We start from the raw sequence: 20,142 nt of genomic DNA, 5'->3' as shown, positions 1-20,142 counted from the left end.
CAGCTCCTCCACCATCTATCTGCCTCTGGCACACCAACATTTTAAGTTGAGGTTGGGATGTTTTTGGCATTCCACCCAAAAATATTGCCAACCCCTTACCTATCTATTTGGGATAAATTTTAGTCTTGTTTTTGGATGGAAAGCAAATGTTAAATTGTCAGTTTTTCCTATGGAGGGGAAATTTAGATTCTCAGTCTATTCTAATACCTAAACATTGAATCTCCTACAGGGAAAAATGGCTTCTACGCTCCTCTCTCCACCCTTACACCCAAAACCTTTAACATAAAATGGCTTACTTGTGCCCCTGGCACTCCAATAGGTCCTGGTGGTCCTTTGGGTCCTGATGCTCCTGGGGGTCCTGGTAAGAATCATCATTTGAAACATATTTTACAGACCTGCTGGAATCAGATGCATTTTCTTTCACTGCTCCTGATTAGCATGACTGGGTGCATCTACATGAGATGCTATGTCACTGTAGCAATGTGCTACGGTGACGTAGCAGCAATGGGTACAAACCGTGACGCTGTAGCTACATCGCTGTAGCAATGCACTCCCTTGGTATAGTGCATTACTACAGCGACATAACAGCTAAAAATAACCATGCACTGCCAGCACTGTGCAGTAACAGCAGTTACTGTGCCATTATTTAGTACTTATTTTAAATGACAGCACAATAACAACAGCGCTATAGGGGCATGTGTTGATGCGTCCCGTCTCTCTCTTTGCATACATCTTATTGGAGAAACCTGGTCATCAGGAATGGGCCAAACATCCCTATGTTTTGGAAGTGCTTTACCGCTATACAAATCTTTAAACCTAGGAAGAATGAAGTACAACATTCATTCCCTGAAATGACAGTGCTGTATTCCCTGAAATGACATTTTTCCCATGGCCCTAATAGAAACTTTAGATCAAAATTGATACAGCAGCTATTCCAGAGTGGGTACTTTGCCTACTATTTCTAAAAGAGAATGAATCCAATAAAGAGAAGAGAGACTAGCTGGGTCTTCTAGGGTTCCCTACCTATAATCTCAGACAGTCTCTAGGTGATGGCAGGAAGGTGTCTTTTTTAGCCAGAATGGAGTTACTGACTTTAGTTATTAACCAATTCCCTTGCCTCTCCTTGAGATGATGTATAGGGATGTAGGCTTTCTGTATTTACTGGCTTATCAGAAAGTTTGGGTTTTTTTCCCCAAGGGCTCCACCGTGGTAGAAAATAGGTTTGAAACCAGCAAAAATTATGTATTTTTTAAAATCAGATGAACTTGTTCTGTTCATTCAATAGCCTTGCTCCTCTTGGAAAAAGGATAAACAATTCTATCTAGAGGATTTTTATTAAGTTATACCTGCAGTTCTTCAGGAGATGGGATATTTGCTTATTCTGAATTTACTGACCCTTCTCCCTCTGCTTTCACTGTCCTAACCCTTGAGATGAAACAATGCGAGTATTATGCACACATTAAGCAGAGCTGAATGCACTACTCAAATGTTTAAATCTAAGAATAAATTACTTGAGGGATAAATGAAAACCCTTAAAGTAAGAGAAAAAGCCTCTTGTGTTATTAGCAGGGAATCACTCATGAAGAGGCATCATGCAGTGAAGCCCTGGTGCTTGCAAGAATATTTATCACTTAAGCCATTTAAAAGAAAAATCACATTAAAAGAGGAATTAAACAAATCACTTTTTTGCCACCAAAAGTTAGACCCAGATTCTAATCTCAGGAACACTGGTACAAACCTGGAGTAGCTTCACTAGCTTCAGCAAGAAGGGGTAAATAACTGGGGGGGGAAGGGTGGCAACCAGGGCATCAGCCCAAGGTGCTGAGGGACTTGCAAAGATAGCAACTGCTGTTGCTGGTCTCCTGGCCACTGCACCACTGCCATCAGGGTGTGGAACTGCCCAGTTACTCCTCTGTAAACTACTCCAGGTTTGAATCCATGTAATTGGAGCACAGGCCCAGATTCTGAGTGGTGTAACTCAACCTCAATAGTCTCTAAAGCGGCCAAGACCACAACTTTGCCTTGAGGTTCAGTTTAAGACGTACGTGAATTCCCCTTGCTCCATTTCTGATGGGTCTGTTCAGCTTTCCTACTTTGTTCCATCTTACTCTGTGCAGTCAGATGGTTTCTTTCCTTACTCAAGCACTGGGATAACATGACTTCCAAAAATGCCTCTTCATTGTCAATGCCAACATTAGTTCTGAGAAGCTAAATGGAGATGCAAGCTGCCTTTCTCCTTTCCACCTTAACCCACAGCTGTGCAACTCCCTTTAACATTGCTTAACCTACCCTAACATAGCTTAACCTACTCTAGTTAATCCTTCACATGCACCACCAGTCTGATCATTTCTATTACCTGGTGGCCCCACAGGACCTGGAGCTCCGCGTGGCCCTGGCAAGCCAGCCATAATGGTGTCTATGATGGTGGAAGCCAGCTGGGGTTCTCCATCTGTAGTAAAAAGCAGAGTAATTATGACTCAAAAAATTAGCAATTGCAATGTCCAATCAGGCAGGATTTCACACTGGGCTGTTTGAAACCTCAAGCTTGCTGTTGGCCAAGGACAGATGATGTTTAATTATGTGGAATTCTAGCCATTAGAACAATTTCCCTGGCCATTTGAAGGGGAACTCATCCAGAAGCTGATTGCAAAAGATGCAACCAAAACAAAACAAAAAGAGTTGTCATTTCCTGCTGCTGATGCCAAAGGAACGAGCTTGCTATTATGCATTCACAAGGCTCTGTGCATTAGGCCAGTGCAGATTTGCACTAGCTTTGGACTAAGCATGTGCAGGGGGGTTCCTCTTGTTCTCAAATATACCTCTAGCTCATCAGCCTATTCCCACACTAGGGGCGCCTATAAATGTGCTCCAGGGTTGGGGAGGGGAGGGGGTGACTTTAATTAGAGAGGTTCTGAGAGCTGCTCTAATTAAAGCACCCACAGCATCACATGTGTTCAGCATCCCACACTTCAAAATGGTGGTGGGGGTGCTTTAACTAAAGCTCATTGAATGAGCTTTAGTTAAAGTGCCCCCATTACCATCTTGAAATGCAGAGACGCTGAATACACATGACGTGGGGACTGCTGGAGTGCAGTAATTAGCATGCTCCAGCAGACTTGCAGTAGACTCAATTAATCACGTCTGCTCTGATGCGTGCTAATTAGCACGCATCCGGGCAGAGCTCCGTCATGTGTCTAGACGCCCTGCAATTGCCCCAGAAAATTTCTCTATTTGTCCAATCAGCATTTTTGTTTAAAGATGCACAAAACCTTCAAAGCTGGCTGGATAGTACTTTGTGTAGGGGACAGGGTAGTAAAGCGAAGTGAACTGTATGGTTCAGCAATAGCTTTGTTCAAAGTTGTCATCTTTAAGTCCAAGAAGTCATATGTGAACTCTGAGCTCCTCTGACTGACCAATTCACTACTGAGAAATCACAGATGTCCAAGTACATCCACCAATGCCATAGCCAGAACATCATGCTGCCATCTTATCTCTGGGCCTGGCTCATCAATCCAATATGCTGTCTATGGGCCCGCATGGTATTATACTAGTGCTTTGTGGTCATCATGGTATCACCTTCCATTTGAGAATCCCCAAACACTATTTTATAGTTGGGGAAGCCAAGGCACAAAGGTGAAGCGATTTGCCCATGGTCACACAGCAACAAAGCAAACCCAGGTATCATAACTCTGGCCAGGATTCACAGTCCACTGCTCCAACCACTTGATTCTGACCAATTCTGCAGGCCTAACTTGGCTGTCTGCCTTCAGTGTCCTCAGCAGTTTTCTTTTTCAGGGTTCCTGACCTTCCATTTGTTTTCATAAGAATGGAAAGAAAGAGCGAGCAGAGAACAGATGTCTTCAGAACTTGAAGAGAACAACATAACAAAATCAAACAGTTAACACACAACCATACAAGACCGCAAGTTCCTTGTAGCATGGAGAGGACTGCGGTGATTATTGTTAGAAGAAATATTTATATACGCTTCACTTTCTGAAATATGTTGAAATAAAATTTATCAGCTAAAAATAACATGACCCATTCTGCAGGCTCCCTGACCCAAGGGCTCGACTTCATGGAAGGCCCTCAAAAAAGTCAGGTCCTTCCTAGTTACCAACACTTACGTGGTGCTAGCCATTCCCACCTCTTCATGCCTATGATCCAATAATAGATCCATTATGTTTTGTCCTCTTCTGAAACAATGGATACTGGGTGTGTACATGAGATGCTAATTGAGCAGTAACCTAATTCTACTGCGCAGTAACATGGCAGGGCAAAACCATGCTAATATGCTACTGCACAGTAGCATTAGGGTATTGCACAGTTAGCACCACTAAAAAGCCAAGCGCTGGTGCTACTGCACCAAAGCTCCAGTTAGTGTGCATTGATTTAGTACTTGGTTATGCAAGTACTAAACTTAATGCGCCATAACTATGACACATTAATGAACGGGTAAATGCACCCGCTGGGAATGAATGGAGGTGGGATACCAGAAGGATCACCAGAGCCAAAGTGTCTCTAGAACAGCAGGAGATACCTACAACTCTGGCATGCTAATTAATGGTAGTTCCTCTCTGCACTGGAGCCTCTATCTCCGGAGAACTCAACCCTGACCTCTTTTGGGGCTGAGCTGAGCACCGAGGACCAAATCAAATAGGTAACTGTCCACGGCCATCAATTTTTACTGTAGCCATCTTCCCTTCTTTGCAGCCATGAAACAAAACAGCTGAGAACACTTTCATGTTCAGAGGGAAAGGTATCCAAGTGAAGTGTGTAATCCAATTAATTCAAGTTTTATTTGACCACGTCAAAATCCATCAGGGCTTGGTAGTGAGATGGAATCAGAAAATGAACATCGAATAGCACTGAAGGCATTAACAATTTCAGGGGGTTTGGGTTCTTAAAAGAACAAGCAGTCAACAAAACTGAGAGAGTGCCCCTAGGAGATACCAGTGGGGTAGCAGGACTGCAAACTAATGGGATTTAATTAGTGGGGGGTGAGGGGGGGAGGAAGGGGGGGCTTTGGGTTGTAGCATGTTCCAGCTAAACAGAATCTTATTGTTACGACAAACAAATTACTCCCACAGATCTGTTCATCTAGACATTAGATCAATTCAACTCAAAGTTATTTAAGAATGGTGCTTCTGCATTTGTGACACACTGTGAAAAATGAACTGCTTGGGAGACCTAGAGCTCACTGGCTCTTTATTTGGGCTTTGTGCGGTTAGCATGTTTGTATGTGAGTATATGGGGGAGGCGGCAGAGAGAGAGATGGGCATTTAGTGTTACTCCTCTGTCAGCTGTCCAGTCATGTCACACTCACCAAAGTATTGGCTGCCTGAAGACAATGAGCACAATGCTTCCTGCTATGCACCAAATGCTCCCTCCCCACTCTATGGTCATCAAGGACCCCAGTTGCAGCCCACCTAGTGCATGTCCATCAGGCACAAGCAAATCTGGAATCTCTGCTTTCCCCATACACGCATGCAAATAATCTGGGGTCAAATGAGACCCAGGGACTTATTCACAGCTTGGAGCTGCAGTAGCAGTCACTCAGCAGCATTCATTGTCCAGCAGCAAAGGGTTGGAGAGTTCATTGTCTTCCACCTGACCCTGTCTAAACCTCCTGCACAATATCACCGTCCCTTGCTTGGAGTAGAGGCTCCATTTTGCATGCATGTGCCTGAGCATCCGTGAAAGTAGCAAGCTAACAACTTCCTCTGCGTGTAAGTGAGCACCTTTCCCATGTAAAAGACCCAGCTCCAGGGCTGTCCAAACTCCTGGCCAGCAGAAGAGTGCTGTAATAAGGTAGCCTGGCTAATGTAAGCAGAGCCGGGCAGGAATTTGCACATGATCCAAGGAAAAAAACTTAAACTAGGCTGAAATCTCCCCTGAGAGGCATGCTGTGTTGTAGGCACATACTTGATGCACAGATGGACGCAGTTCTCAAAGCAAATCACTACAGTTTTCTAAATGAAAGCATTCCTCTATTTCCCAATCCCTACCCTACCGGGCCTTTTCTCTGAGCCTTCTTAATTCTCTCTTCATTCATTTTGGAATGACAAAACAGGCCAATGACTCAGGCACTAGGCTAGGACTCAGGATCTTTGGTTTTGTTCCCATCTCGGACCTGACAGCGCAAATCACTCCCATTTACTGCATCTCAGTTTCCCCATCTGTAAAGTGGAGACGATGCTTCTTTGCATCTTTTATACACTACTTTGCAATCTTAGACAGTAAATCCCTGTGGTAAAAGCAAGTTATTACTATTTTCCCCTTTCTTTTTCTGAAAAAGCATCTTTTATTCCATAGCTCTTCAGATCTTTAGGGTGTTGGACCAAATACCTGCCCCACTCATTTGTAAGTGCCCGAGAGGCAAGTGGGTGGTAAAACTGAAGACATTATGATGGGACCAGGTATTACTGAGAAACTGACCCAGGAATAATGGTACTGAGTTTAGGATAAATTCTCTGCATTAAAGGCTTGATTTGCTGAGACAGGATGGAAATGAAGTAATCCTGTCTTAATTTCTTTCTGCTACCTGATCTGGAGAGAGACAACTGGGACCAATTTCTTTACCACAGCACAGTGAAACTGTGAGAAAATATTTGTCTCCCCATTTTTGGCTTCTGCCTGCTGATAATCTCTGCCAACAGGAACTTGTTGTGATTCATAAAATGCTGACATTAACCATGATCAAGTGGAACTGAACACTGGGTAATAATAATAATAATAATCTGATGCAGCCTTTTCACATCTATGTGGGTGCACAGGCCCATTAGCAGGAATATGCTTCCCTCTGCTGTCAGCAGCTGAGATCTTACATTTATGGGTTTCAGATGTGTTCCATTAAAAAAAAAAATCCTAGCTGGGGTTTACAGAGCCAGGTTTTATTGGCTGTGGAGGATCAGCTTTCCACCAACCCAGGGTAACCAAAGTCAGCCAGTGCAGTAATAAAAGGGTAAATTATTTAGGAAGATGATCTTAATCTTGCAATAAGACTCATCATGGGGAGTCTTATATTAATCACAAAAAGAACTAAAGGCTGGAGATGAATTACTGCGTAGTGTTTAGATGCTATGGAGATGGGCATTGTTTAAAAATCTAGTGTAGATTAAATAAGACTAAGAGGATCTGGATCAAATATACCTCAAAAAGCCAAGACGCTTAGCTTCCCTATCTGTGCTTTTTTAGCATTTCACCTAGATTTGTTGGCTCTCTCTTGACTTCAGCAGTGCCAGGATTTCACAATGGGCCATAACCTTGCAAGGCAAATGCACTGTCATGAATTTCACCATGACATACTGTTTGTAGAAAGCAAGCCAATATATAGTCTGAATATTAATGTGATAGGAATCAGCAAAATGGCACAAGACTCACTTGTTTCACCAAACTTCCCATCTGAACCTTTTCAGGTGGTTGCAAAACTGGAGACAGTCTGAAGTAACCACCACATCAATTAAAACCAATGTAGAGGTGAATCAAGTAGGATTCTGAGACTCAGGGAGTGGTGGAAGGGGAAAAAAGAACCCTAGGGTCCTACAACAAAAAAGTCAGGATATAGCAATAAATTGTCTACAGAACACCCTGTGCCCACACCAGATGAAGTATACCATGCTATTTATTTTGTTCAAGGTCTGCTATCACCAGGGGACATCATAGAGGACATTCTGGTTTTCTGCTACTCTGTCCTCTATTGATATGAAACCCGATGCCTTTATGTCCTCTATTTTTCTCTTCAAGAGAAATACAGAAGACATAAAGGCATCGGGTTTCGTATCAATAGAGGACAGAGGACAACTGGACTGTCCTCTATGATGGTCACCCTAGCTATCACAACTATAATCACATATTGTTCTAAAGTAATGCATTGATCGTTATGATCAGAGGAAGTTGGAAAAAGGGGATTTTACAGTTTTCTGTTTCTTAAATTACCCTGCTGTAATTCTTGTTGCTTACTGATCCAAATATCAGAGCCAAACCCGGCACCAAAAAAAAAAAAAAGGCAGTGACAAGACTTTCAGTCAGCTAAGATCTTAACTTCTAGACTCCTGGAAAAGATTAGGTCAACTCACTTATTCTTCTAAATAGACAAATTGTTCCATGATGTGTGTCCTGCTTTCTGTGGACACTAAAAGGTACTAGCCCTTTTCAGAGAAATATAGGTTTGCTCCCATGTTAATGGCCAACATTTATTCACTCCCCCTACTCTGGTGTGCTGGCTTATCACTGCCTCCAAGAGCAGCTTCATATTTTCGTGGTTCTATGTCTATGCAGTTTCCTTAGTGCTATGGGACCCATTGGAACGAAAGGCTCTAGAGAAATGCACAATCACGTGAACAAAAGCCTCTTTTTTCGGGCTTTTGGGCTCTTTATAGCTGTGTAGCACATGAATGCCACAGAAAGACTTTGCTCTGTAATAGACACACGGAAGCTAACAGAGAAGTGTGCAGGCGGAGATTTCTGACCATCTTTTATATCTCACACCATTTTTAATTTCTTCTTTTTTTTTTCTTGCCTAAGGGCGTATATATCTGAAAGCTTGCAAATAACAAGTTTTTTTGCAACTATTTAGTTGGTTTAATAAAAGATATTACTTCTACCCAAAGACTTTGCCTGCCAGGTGGAGAGAGTGATTAAAAACTTCATGTGTATTGAAAACTTCTGTTTTAAGTCTATTTCTATCAAGTTCTGACCTGTCAACTGTGGCTTGATTCCTGCTCTGTTACCTCTGTGGTATTGCACTGCAATCCCAGGGCTTTTTTAGAGCAAAAGTTTCCCAAAGTATTATTATTCACACAAGAATTTTTTTCCTCCTCTGATTCAGAAGGAGAAAAGGCCAACAACTTGATTTTGACATCATAAAATTCTTCTCTCAACTCTCTGGATGAAGAAGGCAATCCCGGTGCAGTGGGGACAGAGTAAGATCAGCAGGGAGAGCCACCCAGAAGATAAATAACTAGAATGGATAAAAAAGGCAAGGAGCAATGGGTTGGATTCCTTAAAGAGCAGGCAGGGACAGTACTATTTCAAGAAGTTTATTATTCCAACTTATAGCAAACTGCTGAGGTCCATTTTGTAACTCCACCCCACTCTGAACAGGACCTCAAAGGGCTGCCATCTCTGAGAGGTAGATAGGTGGGCCACACACGAGCATCATGGCATTGTGACGGGTGTCATATGGCCTATGACAGTGCAACAGCATTATCCCCTGACCTCACATCACAAAAGCTGTGTATTTATGATACATGTGACATTATGTAAGCCTCACAAGTTGATTCAGCATCTTTCTGGCAACATGCAGCAAAAAGGCTTTCATGAGGCATAGGTAACTGTTTAAAATTAGCAAGATTGCAGAAAAATCTCATCTCTTAAAGCAGTTTCACAAGCTACAGGGCTTAGTCTAGACACAAGCAACAACCTGAGCAAAGAGGTCAGGTTCATCATTAGAGATAATGAGCCAATTTGAATTCCTTTCATCCCCCAAACTTGTTTCAGCAGACACCTAGGAATGAACTGGCATTAAAGAAGCATATGCATCTGTCATGTCTCAAGGAAAGCAGGAACACAGTAGTAGGTTGGTAGGGAGGGAGAGAAAAATCAGGTGAGCTCTCTGCACAGACTACCTACAGATGCACTTGGAAGGACTCACCAGTAGAAACTTACTTTCTTTTTCAGCTGTGGGCTGCAGTGAGTAGAGAACCCCTTGCTGGAAGGTAAGGGGAAGGCCTGGGGTGGCAGGTGGCCCCGGTGGTCCTGGTGGCCCTGGAATACCTATTTCTCCAGGAAGTCCTCTAGGTCCTTGAGGCCCCAGGAGCCCTAAAAAGAAACAGCAGACAAGCTTTCAGTGCCATGGGGGATGTGCTAGCACCTGCACCGGTGCAGAATCCATACAACGTCTGCCAAGCAGCTGCAAAGAAATGAATCTGGATCTAAACCTAAGAGATTCCCAGACCAGGCACAGGAGCTGTATGAGAGGTCATGAGCTTTCTCAGGTATCTTCATTTCAGAGTCCTGTTTTCAGTCTTAACTCCTATTAATGCCCACTAGTCAAGCTGAAAGAACTAGCTGGGAAAGATACCTTTCTTCAGTAGGGAAATCTCTGATGCCTCAGTATCAGGAACAGGAAGAAGAAAGCAAATTTACACAAGGCCACATAACTCCCTGGTGCTCATGTAGCATAGAAGGGAGTTGAAAAGGTTTTGCAGCAAGGCCTCTTCCTGTACAGTTTTGGCAAGGAGTATTCTTCTGATGAACTAAAGAGGGAGACGCTTAGGGAAGAGAGCCAAACCTCATTGCCTCAGTTTCCCCACGTGCAAAACAGGGCTGATGAGGTTTCCCTGGCTCACAGCTATAATAAGGTTTAATTCACCAAGGGTAAAATTCAGCCTGTGCAAAGGGCCAGTGTGAGTCAAGCAGAGTCCTCAGGTTGCTCCTCTGCAGAGGGGAGCATTACCCTTGTGTCTGTAAAGCATGTAAAAAAATCCTCAAATAGAAGACATTGGAAAAAGGCAAAGCCTTTGCCTTCCTGTGAGCAACCCCCTCAAGCAGAGACAGAAAACCTGATCATCTGACGGGCAGATCCATACTACTTTCTTTGGGGCTAGAGGCTTCTCCTGTTTCAGCCTCCGAGAACTTGAGAAGGCGGACACATCCCAGACTGGACCTCAGCCATTCCCTGGACTGCGGAAAATGTCGGGAAGTCTCCAAGGCCACTCTCATGTTTAAGGCATGCTCCAGGTTTCAAATGCTTCCCTCGACTGGAGATTTATGAAGCACAGAGGCCGCTGTCTGGCAGCTATTGTGTAGCATCATCTCTTTCACAAGATTTAGTAACATTCTGGGGGGGAAGGGAAGTCTCTGAGCTCAGGAAGTGGCTGTACAGTGAGAAAAGGGTCCTACTTTTAATCCTTTGCTTTCAGGTATGACAGCATCATTGTTTGGTGTTTGCTTGCCCCCTAAGTTTGACGCACCCAACACAAGAAGCAAAGTTCTTCTCCTTATACTATGCACATTCCCTGCAGAGAAGTGATAATGGGATACAGTGATTAAAGGGTTAAACAAGAAACCCCAATAATTGATTTCAGCTCCACAGAAGTGGCCTGGGAACATCAACGTTAAAATTTTCCAACTTGGGCCCAATCCTGCTAGGAGCTGAGAGCCTTCAGCTGATTCACCAGTAGGAGCCAAAGACGGCCAGTAGCTCCTTTGATTTAACCCATTTGTGTGGAGATCACACTAACAATTTAGCTAGTGTCAAGAGCTCCCCAGCAAGGTGGGGAGCGTTCCCATCCAAGACTCACCTGGTGGTCCTGCGGGCCCCTTCTCACCAGGCAGTCCCCTTTCTCCCTTTGGTCCTGGTGGTCCTGGAAGCCCAGCTGGTCCAATTGGACCTGGAGGCCCAATCTGTCCAGGTGCCCCTGCGAACATTCAAACGGGAAATGAGGACACAGTGCAGATGTTTATACCATCACAGTTTGGTCCAGGGGGGGAAATACAGCCTTGATCGGTTAGGGCGGCTGACAGTAGTCGGTACACATCAGTGACAACAGCCTACCAGAATATAGGGCCTGTGGGCTCAGTCATCTGGAGTAGCTCATAGTGCAGGCTGAAAAAAAGCAGCAAGTCCCTGGCAAGAGCCTGCTGCTGGCATCAACATCTGTAATAATAAGCAAATGGTACCCACTGCAGCTGTGGTGTGCTGGCCAGTGCAAAACTACCCCTGCAGCTGGCCCTCTTCCCACCAAGTGCTTCTACAGGGCAGGATTTTGCCGACAACCTTGATCTGGTCTTAACCTGCTTAATCCAGACAGATTTTTCCCCATAGAAACTTACTACAGCAAAAGATGTGAAAGAATCCAGACTGGTACCAGTATAAAAGCAAGTAAAATACTGAATCACATGTGATAGGAGGGATATACCACTAGGAGATAGTTTCTTATACAAGGGGGTTGTCTACCTCATCTGTTCACTGGGTTTCAAACATTTAAAGCACGTCCCATTTAACACAACATCTCCCATGGCAAGGAACATGCCTGATTGAACCACATCCAGTCAGGCATGCATGGCAGTTAGATATATCAATTTGTATCACTGAGCAGGGGGAAGAGCAGAAAGAGATCATGGAAGTAATGCAATAACTCCAGTGAGTTACAAAGCAATTCCTCCAAAGCCCTGCATCAGCAGACAGAAGGTGAGCAGAGCAGCCTGTAGTTTATATGTAATCCAGAAGGAAGCTCTTACTGTAGGCAATAAATAAAGTAAAGGTTTAATACTTCAACAGTTCTGCTGTTTCCTCTGCACTTCCAGAATAATAACCCTTAGCCCTTGTACAACATTATACTAAGCACCATGTCTCTGCTGATCTATTCAGGTAATAAGTGCTTTGGCCAGGTAAATTTAAACTACTGAACAGACATTATTTAATATAGAGAGATGGGTACATGTTTTTGACCCTGCTGAAGGCAAGTGTCCAACTTTGAGAGCACTTGATAAATAAGTATCAGTTCTGGGGCTAGAAGAGCCAGGAATCTCTGAGTTTTATCTCTGTGCTACCAAGAGGCTTAGACTGCTTGAAAATAGAGATGAACCAAAGCTACAGAGTCTATAGGACTTCCTGTCTGCATTCGCAATTTGGAGAGTTCAGATGTGGGGTCTTGGTTTCAGCCCATCTTTAGTTGTAAACAAAGCAAATGAAAATGCTTATGTTCATAAACAGAACAGAGACCAGGTTTTGTCTTGATAAGCTTGGAAACTGTCATTTCCCTTTTTCTCCCTCCCCTCTACTATGTATGAAGAAGCACCAGGCTCTCTGAGCTCTTTCCCAAGTGACTGCTTCAAGAGATGGGTGGGATGGGCTGGCCAGGGAGCAGTTTCATTGCCCCTGCCCACTGGAATGGGCAACCTACAATACAACCTGATCTCATGAGACTAGCAGCTCCAGGAGGTTCAGACTGAACCCTCACTTGCCTGTCTTCAATAGACAGACCCAGTTCCCATCCTGAGGATACCGTACTGCCTGACTAGGCCTCCACATGCACACCCAAATTACCTGCAGCTCTTGGAGCTGTTAGTCTCAAGACATCAAGCTTTCTGAAAGACTCCCTCCCACCACCCTTCTCTCTTTCAATCAATCTAGGAAGAGTGAAAAAAGGCATCTTTTCTCCTGGTATTTTGGCATTTCCATTCTGATTGCCAGCTAGAACCAGGAAGTTCAGAGTGGTGGGAGTTGAATTCAGATTTTGTTACTTTTTAATTTGAATATTTTATACCATCAAACAAGGTTCGGTTCAGTTTGATTACACTGAACAAAGATTTGGGGTGGCTTTTACATTTGATTGAAGCCAGTTTGTTAATGTACTGAATGAAAAAGCTAAGGCTTTCTTATATCATGGATTGGGAATGGAACACTTTTAACACCCTCAGATGATGCATTTAGCAAACTCAGGCAGGTGGACAATAGTCTCTGTAAGAGAAGGCCAACCATGTTGAGGACTGTGAATAACTGTGAACCCATGCAGAAAGAAATGCAAAATCTTCATTGCTGAGAATCCCTTCCTGCACAAAGGAAGGAAGAAAAGAAATATTGACAGTCTTCAGGCACCACATGCTGAGCTGTTGAACTTGGGTCAAAATGTGCCCCTTGGTCATATAAAACAGCTTCAATCAAGTTCACCCTTTATAATTCAATCCTGTTAACTTGTGCAGACCAAGAGCAATCATTTGCTGCCAGCATCCTCAATCATGCCATTACAGCAGAGATTTAAAGAAGATGGCACTTATTTCCCTGCAGGTAGAAAGTGCTAACGGAAGAACTTCAAGCTGCAGCAGGGAGCAGTGTGTCAGACAAATGCTCAAGCTGCTGACAAATGGTGTTACCAGATCAAGAGAGACAAATACAAAGAAAAAAGGGGGAGGAAGGAAGAAACAAATTCAGGAAAAACCTGATGCTGAGCTGGTGTAAATCAGTTATTGCTCTACTGGTGTCTTTCACAGTATTGAAGTCAACTGAGAGATGCTGAGTTACATCAACTGAGAATTTGGTCTACTGTCTCTTATTTTTGGGAAGTGAGAGTCACAGGGGAAGGGAAAGAAAAAAGGTGGCTGAGTGGCCTAATGGCTCATGCACCAGATTTGCACTAAAGACAACTGAATTCTATTACTGGCTCTGCCAACGCTTCATCATGTGGCTTTTGTCAAGTCATGCCACTTCTCTATGCCTGTTTTCCTTTCTAGCCTAGTTCTATCTTGTATAATTAGACTGGAAGGTCTTTGGGGAGAGGTTCTTTAGGGGTCTTTGTCCAGAGCCTAATATGATGAGCCTGGTGTAATCACAGTTGAGACCTCTACAGTTAGGACCTAGGTGGGGTGTTTGTAATGCAAATAATTACACGTCTACTAGACCCAGCAGCATCTCTAACTATCTCCCACCTCCCACTGGAGTAGCAATTTTATCCTTGGCTTGAGCAGCTGGTATTCTAAATTCCCCAGGATCTGGCTATGAGGACCGATGATCTTTGTCCCTGTGGAGTGAAATACAGTGCCAACAATAGAAGGGTTGGAAAAACCGAGGAAGAGATCAATCTGTTTCAGCACCTGCAGGGCACTAGATTACTATGGATCCTTAACTGTAGAATTACAGGCTGCTCCTTCCATGTCAGGCTGAAAATTTTTAATTATACTATATTTCAGGAAGCACCATACAGGAAAGATCACAGCAGCATGTTGTGCTTTGAAAGAAGGAAAAAAAATCCCAACATCAGTCAGTTACCCTGTGGTATCAGCTGCTCCTCAACACCTTGGTCTCCTTTGGGTTCTAATTAAAAGTGTAGGGGGAAAATGTATGTGAAAAATACTTCTCCCATTGCCAACTGTTTTGGTCTGATTGCTATTTTTTTTAATACTCAGTAAAAAGTCTCCCTGTTGATTAACAAGCTGATCAGAAAGGCCAGGAAGCCAGCAGCACAGCTGTCTCAACAGCTCTGATTGCTTTTTAAATTATTGTCTATTCTCAGCCTTGTCAGTCAGGGAAGAAATGGCAACCCTAGTAAACAGTAGCAAGTTTTCCTGGATCTTTGCCTGGAAAGACCTCAGCCAACTCAAAGCTAAAAGGTCGTTCTTAAACATTCCCACCGTCCCAAGCATCTAGCTCAAACCAACCATATTGACTCTTTGTGGTAGCGTTCTGCTCTTTGTCTATCTGTCAGCTCTAGGAGTTGGTAAAAGCGCAGGGATTGGCTTGGATACATTTTAACTCAAAAAAACATAAAAAACCTGAGACAATACAGTGATTATTGGCCACAGAAATCTAATGTGGAAGGGAGGGAGAGGGAGAGAGATGTGCAAACATTTTCCGATTAAGCCCCAAACCACAAAAAAACATTTTTTGGCTTCCATTTAATCTAAGATCATATTCATTGAAATATTTACTGAGGTTCATAAGCTTCTTAAGGGAATTTTGAGCAGTAAATTACAGTCCTATGGTGAAGCCGTGTGCTGTTGGTTATTTCCTAAGGTTCCAGCCTGAGACTGTGTGAAGTTCACTGAGTTTTGACCAAATTTGCCTTGAGTTTTTGGCTCCCTCTGAACTGTAAATACAAACTGAATTTGGGGGGCCAATGTGGATCAAAACTCAAGACACATTCCTAGCAAATAAAGGCAATTGAATTTGCATAGCTCTAGGAACCCCCCCCCCAATAACACATGTCATTTGCCCATAATATATTAATGATCCGGTCAACTATTGTAGATGGCAGAAATATTTTAACTTGACTTCAAATAGCGTGGTGCACCTCAGGTTTCCACTGATTACACAAGATCTGCAGTGCACAACTCATACTAGACCAAATGGATTGAAGCGACAATAATGGTAGCAAAGATTCAGGGCTATAATATAGCTGAACGAGATTCTCCAGAAACACTGTGATTCTTATTCCTGGGACACAAGATCTCAGGCACAGCTTAGACTACAGTTTTTCATACAGTGGTCCACAGATCAGCAGTGCTTGGCATACTGAATTTTCCCCGCCATTTTCAATGAAAGGTTCAATAATAACATTGTGTGCTGTCCTGTGAGAATTTTGCAAAGGTCTGTTGGTTAAAAGCATCTAGGAACCACTGCCTAAGGTGATAATTCACTCTGGGGTATGAGGATCCCACCTTCCACACAATATAAAGTTCAGGTTTGGTTTTTTTAAGTGCGGCTTTCAAATGTCCCTAAAATCTGGATGCGACTGGGTGACAGATTCTGTCTAGGCCTGCTTCACTGGGAGCCAGTGTTTGAACAACAGTGGCAATGACTTACAAGGAAAGAAAATTCCCTTTGCACTTTGAACACAAGGGAAGATTATTGCCTACATGGAGTCCTGAGGAATAAAGGAGTTTAAATGGGGTGACTGGAGGTCTTCAGGTCTCCTCTGGGACTGAGCAGTGGGATCAGGTGCAGGTGCAGAGAGACCCCAAAAGCAAAAATAAATGACATGGAAAACATGGAATAATCTTATAATGGACATGAGGGGAAAAGCTACTGTAATTCAGTTATTAGCAGCTGTAGCTGCAGTTCTGAAAATACTTTGCAGTATTAAAGAACCTCCCCCCATATTGTGGTATCCTGTCAAATTATGACATCTGGTCTGTGTTGGCTGTAGCCATGCTCCATGTCGGCTGCAGTCATGAAAAGCTGAAGAGCTGCCATAAACTGTTCTTAAAAAAAAAAAAGGATTAGGTCCCATGGAGGATAAAGAAGAACCCTGGGAGCAGGGAAAGTAACTGATAGACAGTGCCTTGGAAACAGAGAGTGAAGATCCTGAAACAAGGATGGCGAATGCCAAGGTCAAAGAAATTCAATGCCTGGTGATCTGTCTGGCCAAGACAACTGAGCTGGAGGTTTGTTTTAAGCATATTTCTTTTCATGCCACAAGAGGGATCATAAAACAGCCCATTCTGTTTATGGGAAATTTAAAAAGGTATCATGCTTAGTGCAACTGATCTGTTGTCAACAGAAAAACCATCCGGCTAAATACAACCAAGACACCCCCTTGCGCTGCTCATCCCCAGGAGAGTGCTACATTCTGAGCATGTGAGGTGTGCGTTAACTGTCCCATCTGTGGTCCCCTTGGGTCTCTGTATTTCTTCAGGAATGCTTCAGTCTATCCAAGCCTGAAAATCAACATCCACAGTATATGAACATTTACAAGACACAGGACAGCATGCGAGTTCTACTGATGGTAATGGAATTTAGCCTCAGCGATATCAGGATTCAGCCCTTAGGAAACTCTTGCGCCAAAAGAAAGTAAGATCTTAATGAGAGACCATCAAGAGCCTGGCAAAATGGACCTCTTTTTCCCCCCTCTTGAATTTGGCCACTCCCTTCCCAGAATGCAGCTGCTTCTACTACAGTTTATCCCAAGGAAAGGTAACAGCAAGAAAGGAAGAGCTCCTTACTTCACTTAGGGACAATTCTCACTGTGGTATGAGTGTCAGTAATGGGCTTTGAGGAAGGCACATCCAGTTTCCCCTGTCTAAGAGTCACTTTCAGATGAGATAATCCCAGATCATTCCATAAAAACATAAGAACAAATTTGTTTTACTTCTAGTTCATCTACATCTCAGCTTTGTTCTTCCAGAGAGAAGGAACAATGAAGCCTACCAAGCCATACTGAACAAACAGGCTGTCTAAACCGTACATACAGATCCCATACTTGCACATGAATTTGCACTTGAGCCTATGGTGCATCAGTGTATGAACACATCTGTGTTTGCAATTTAGCAGAATTGGTCACAGAGCAACCTTCTCACTCAGCCTCAACTGGGGGGAAGATCAAGGTCCAAATATCTCAGACAGCTCTGGTGTCTATAATGGAAACCCCAGATCTGAATAGCCCCAACATTCAGGAAGAGTGGCTCCTACAGGTACCACCTGTAGAAAGGCGACATAGTGACGTGCTACATTGCCAGGCAGTGCGCTACAACGACATAGCAATCACATGGGTCTACACATGATCGGCAGCTACATTGCCATAGCGATGCGCTCCCCCATTTTGGTGCACTGCTACAGCAATATAGCAGTTTGGGCAATTACAGTGCTGTGCTGCCGTGCTTTAGTACTTCCAAAACGGCAATGTGTAGACTAAAGCATGGCGACGTGTAACTCACATAACTGTTAGTTATGAAAACACGTCCTGCCATGTGTATTTCCCCTTCATAGCGAATATTCTCAGCTTAGCTGAAGCTCAGATTTCCGTACTGCAAGTGCAAAGCCAACTGCAGATGCAGATTCAGCACCTGTGCCAATGACCGTCTACTTTGCACCTGCCACAAAGTAACCTAAAGCACAAGAGCCAGGACTTACTATTTGCAACTCCCTGAAGGAAAAGGAGTATATATGTCTTGGACCCACAAGAGGGAATCTGCCCATCTGACAATCTACCCCTATACTATTTGTTGCCTTTATATTAGAAGGAAAGAACTGGAAAGATTTCACTCCTGGTTGTGGACTGTATCAAAGCCAAGTGCACTATTGGAGACCAAGTTGTACAGAAGCAGCCTATTTATTGATCACCATATAGAGCTCAGATTTGGATTTGTACTAGGTATCAGGGCACTAATGCATGCAGTCAGAGTAGAGGTTGTCTTACCAGCTGATCCCACTGTCTTCCTTAACACAGTCCCAGGGTTTAGCAGGGGAATGGCATCTGGTAGCAAACCATCATACCATCTGCCTGTTGGCCTAGGGATTGGCAGGTCGTTCTCCAGAGCTGGGTTTCTCTCTGCAGCCTCAAGCAGAAGAATCTAGATATAGAAAGAAAAATGGTGTCAACATCGCTCTCTGCTCAGACTGGACTCAGAAGGGCTGACCCCTCAATCAGCTATTAAGGTAATGGGAGCTGCAGGACTTGATCCTGAAAGGTTCTGCATGAAACCAGCTCAGATTACTACAAGTAACAGACTGCTGCACATAGGTATGGGCAGAATTTCAGTGTTTGACTTAAGCTCCATTAATTTTCTGGAAACAGGACATAATTAGCTAATGAAGAGCTTTGGGGTGCTTCATAATGCTGCATCCCCTGAACTGGACTTCAGAATATGCTTTGCAGTTTGCAGGAAATATTTGGCACCAAGAAAGATGGGAGACTTAATGAGAAAAGCAATGTGCTAGGGGGGAATAGAGTTGGACAGAGCCTAATGCCTCCAAGTCATTTGTTCATATCTCTCTCAGAAATCCCTCAGGTGGTCTTAGTATCAGCACTGTCTGCATTTTTTTAATTTTTGACATTTGTGGAATTTGAAGAGGCAAATTAAAATGTTTCGACACACTATTTCCCAGTTTTCAAACAAATCAAAAGCTGGTGGAAACTGGTTCACCTTTGAAAAACAATTTTTTTTTGGAAAAAGGAGTGAATGGGTAGAAATTGTTTTAAAAAGTAATGAACATTTTACCTACCAGCTCTGCTAAACCTAAGCCAAGCTACTCAGGATGCCAGCTCTCCTACAGCATAGCCCACTACTGCCAAATACATTTTTTCATTTACTCACATATAACTTGCACCTTCCCCCCAAAACTCAGTCCTCCAAAGCTGGGTATGTGTTTTAAGCGGAGAAACTGATTTCTGCACTGGAATTAAAGCATAGGGATGCTATAATGGCTGCTGGGCTTCTGCTCTTCTGCAAGCCTCGCAGGGGGAGGGAGGGAAGTGCAGTCTTCACTCCCAGTTAGTTTTAACCCTTTCACAGCTGCTGCTGAATTGGCAGCAGCTTTAGGCTGAGCAGCCAAAAACTAGCAGCAGTTGTGAGAAGGTTAAAACTGTAGTCAAGATTTAGCCCTGACCGGAAAAATCTTAAGGTGAATGAATGTCTTGTTTAGGGACATCTGGTACGTAAGAAAAAAAAAGAAACATTGCAGTGCTGTCTGCACCTACATTGTTTGGCTTTTAGAACCAACTGGGATGATATTCCTTTTGCGATGTGTTCAGTACCAAGCAGGCTAGCACTGCTGTAGATAACATAGTACTGATATGTTTGTACAGCAAAATAAACAGAAACCAAGACAAAGACCAAATGTTTGGTAAGAACTCAGTCACTTCTTTGGGAGAAGCATGGCCAAATTTCTCATAGCAAGGAGCTTCAGTCCAAAAAAATATGGCA

General features: G+C 43.4%; 1 protein-coding gene across 1 annotated transcript in view; it reads right to left on the bottom strand.

Moving 5' to 3' along the window:
* COL26A1 (collagen type XXVI alpha 1 chain) overlaps positions 1 to 20,142 on the bottom strand; it is a 342,088-nt gene that overhangs the window by 25,970 nt on the left and 295,976 nt on the right. The window contains exons 5-9 of the mRNA XM_014525512.2: positions 18,636 to 18,789; positions 11,304 to 11,420; positions 9,667 to 9,819; positions 2,357 to 2,449; positions 297 to 358 (exon numbers count right to left, since the gene is read on the bottom strand). Coding sequence (XP_014380998.1) covers positions 297 to 358; positions 2,357 to 2,449; positions 9,667 to 9,819; positions 11,304 to 11,420; positions 18,636 to 18,789 — 579 coding nt within the window. The remainder of the gene's footprint in view (positions 1 to 296; positions 359 to 2,356; positions 2,450 to 9,666; positions 9,820 to 11,303; positions 11,421 to 18,635; positions 18,790 to 20,142) is intronic.

The sequence above is a fragment of the Alligator sinensis genome, unplaced genomic scaffold (assembly GCF_000455745.1).
Source record: "Alligator sinensis unplaced genomic scaffold, ASM45574v1 scaffold689_1, whole genome shotgun sequence".
Classification (NCBI taxonomy): Eukaryota; Metazoa; Chordata; order Crocodylia; family Alligatoridae; genus Alligator; species Alligator sinensis.
Note: the sequence above shows the minus strand (reverse complement) of the source record. Positions and strands in the feature narration are given on the sequence as shown.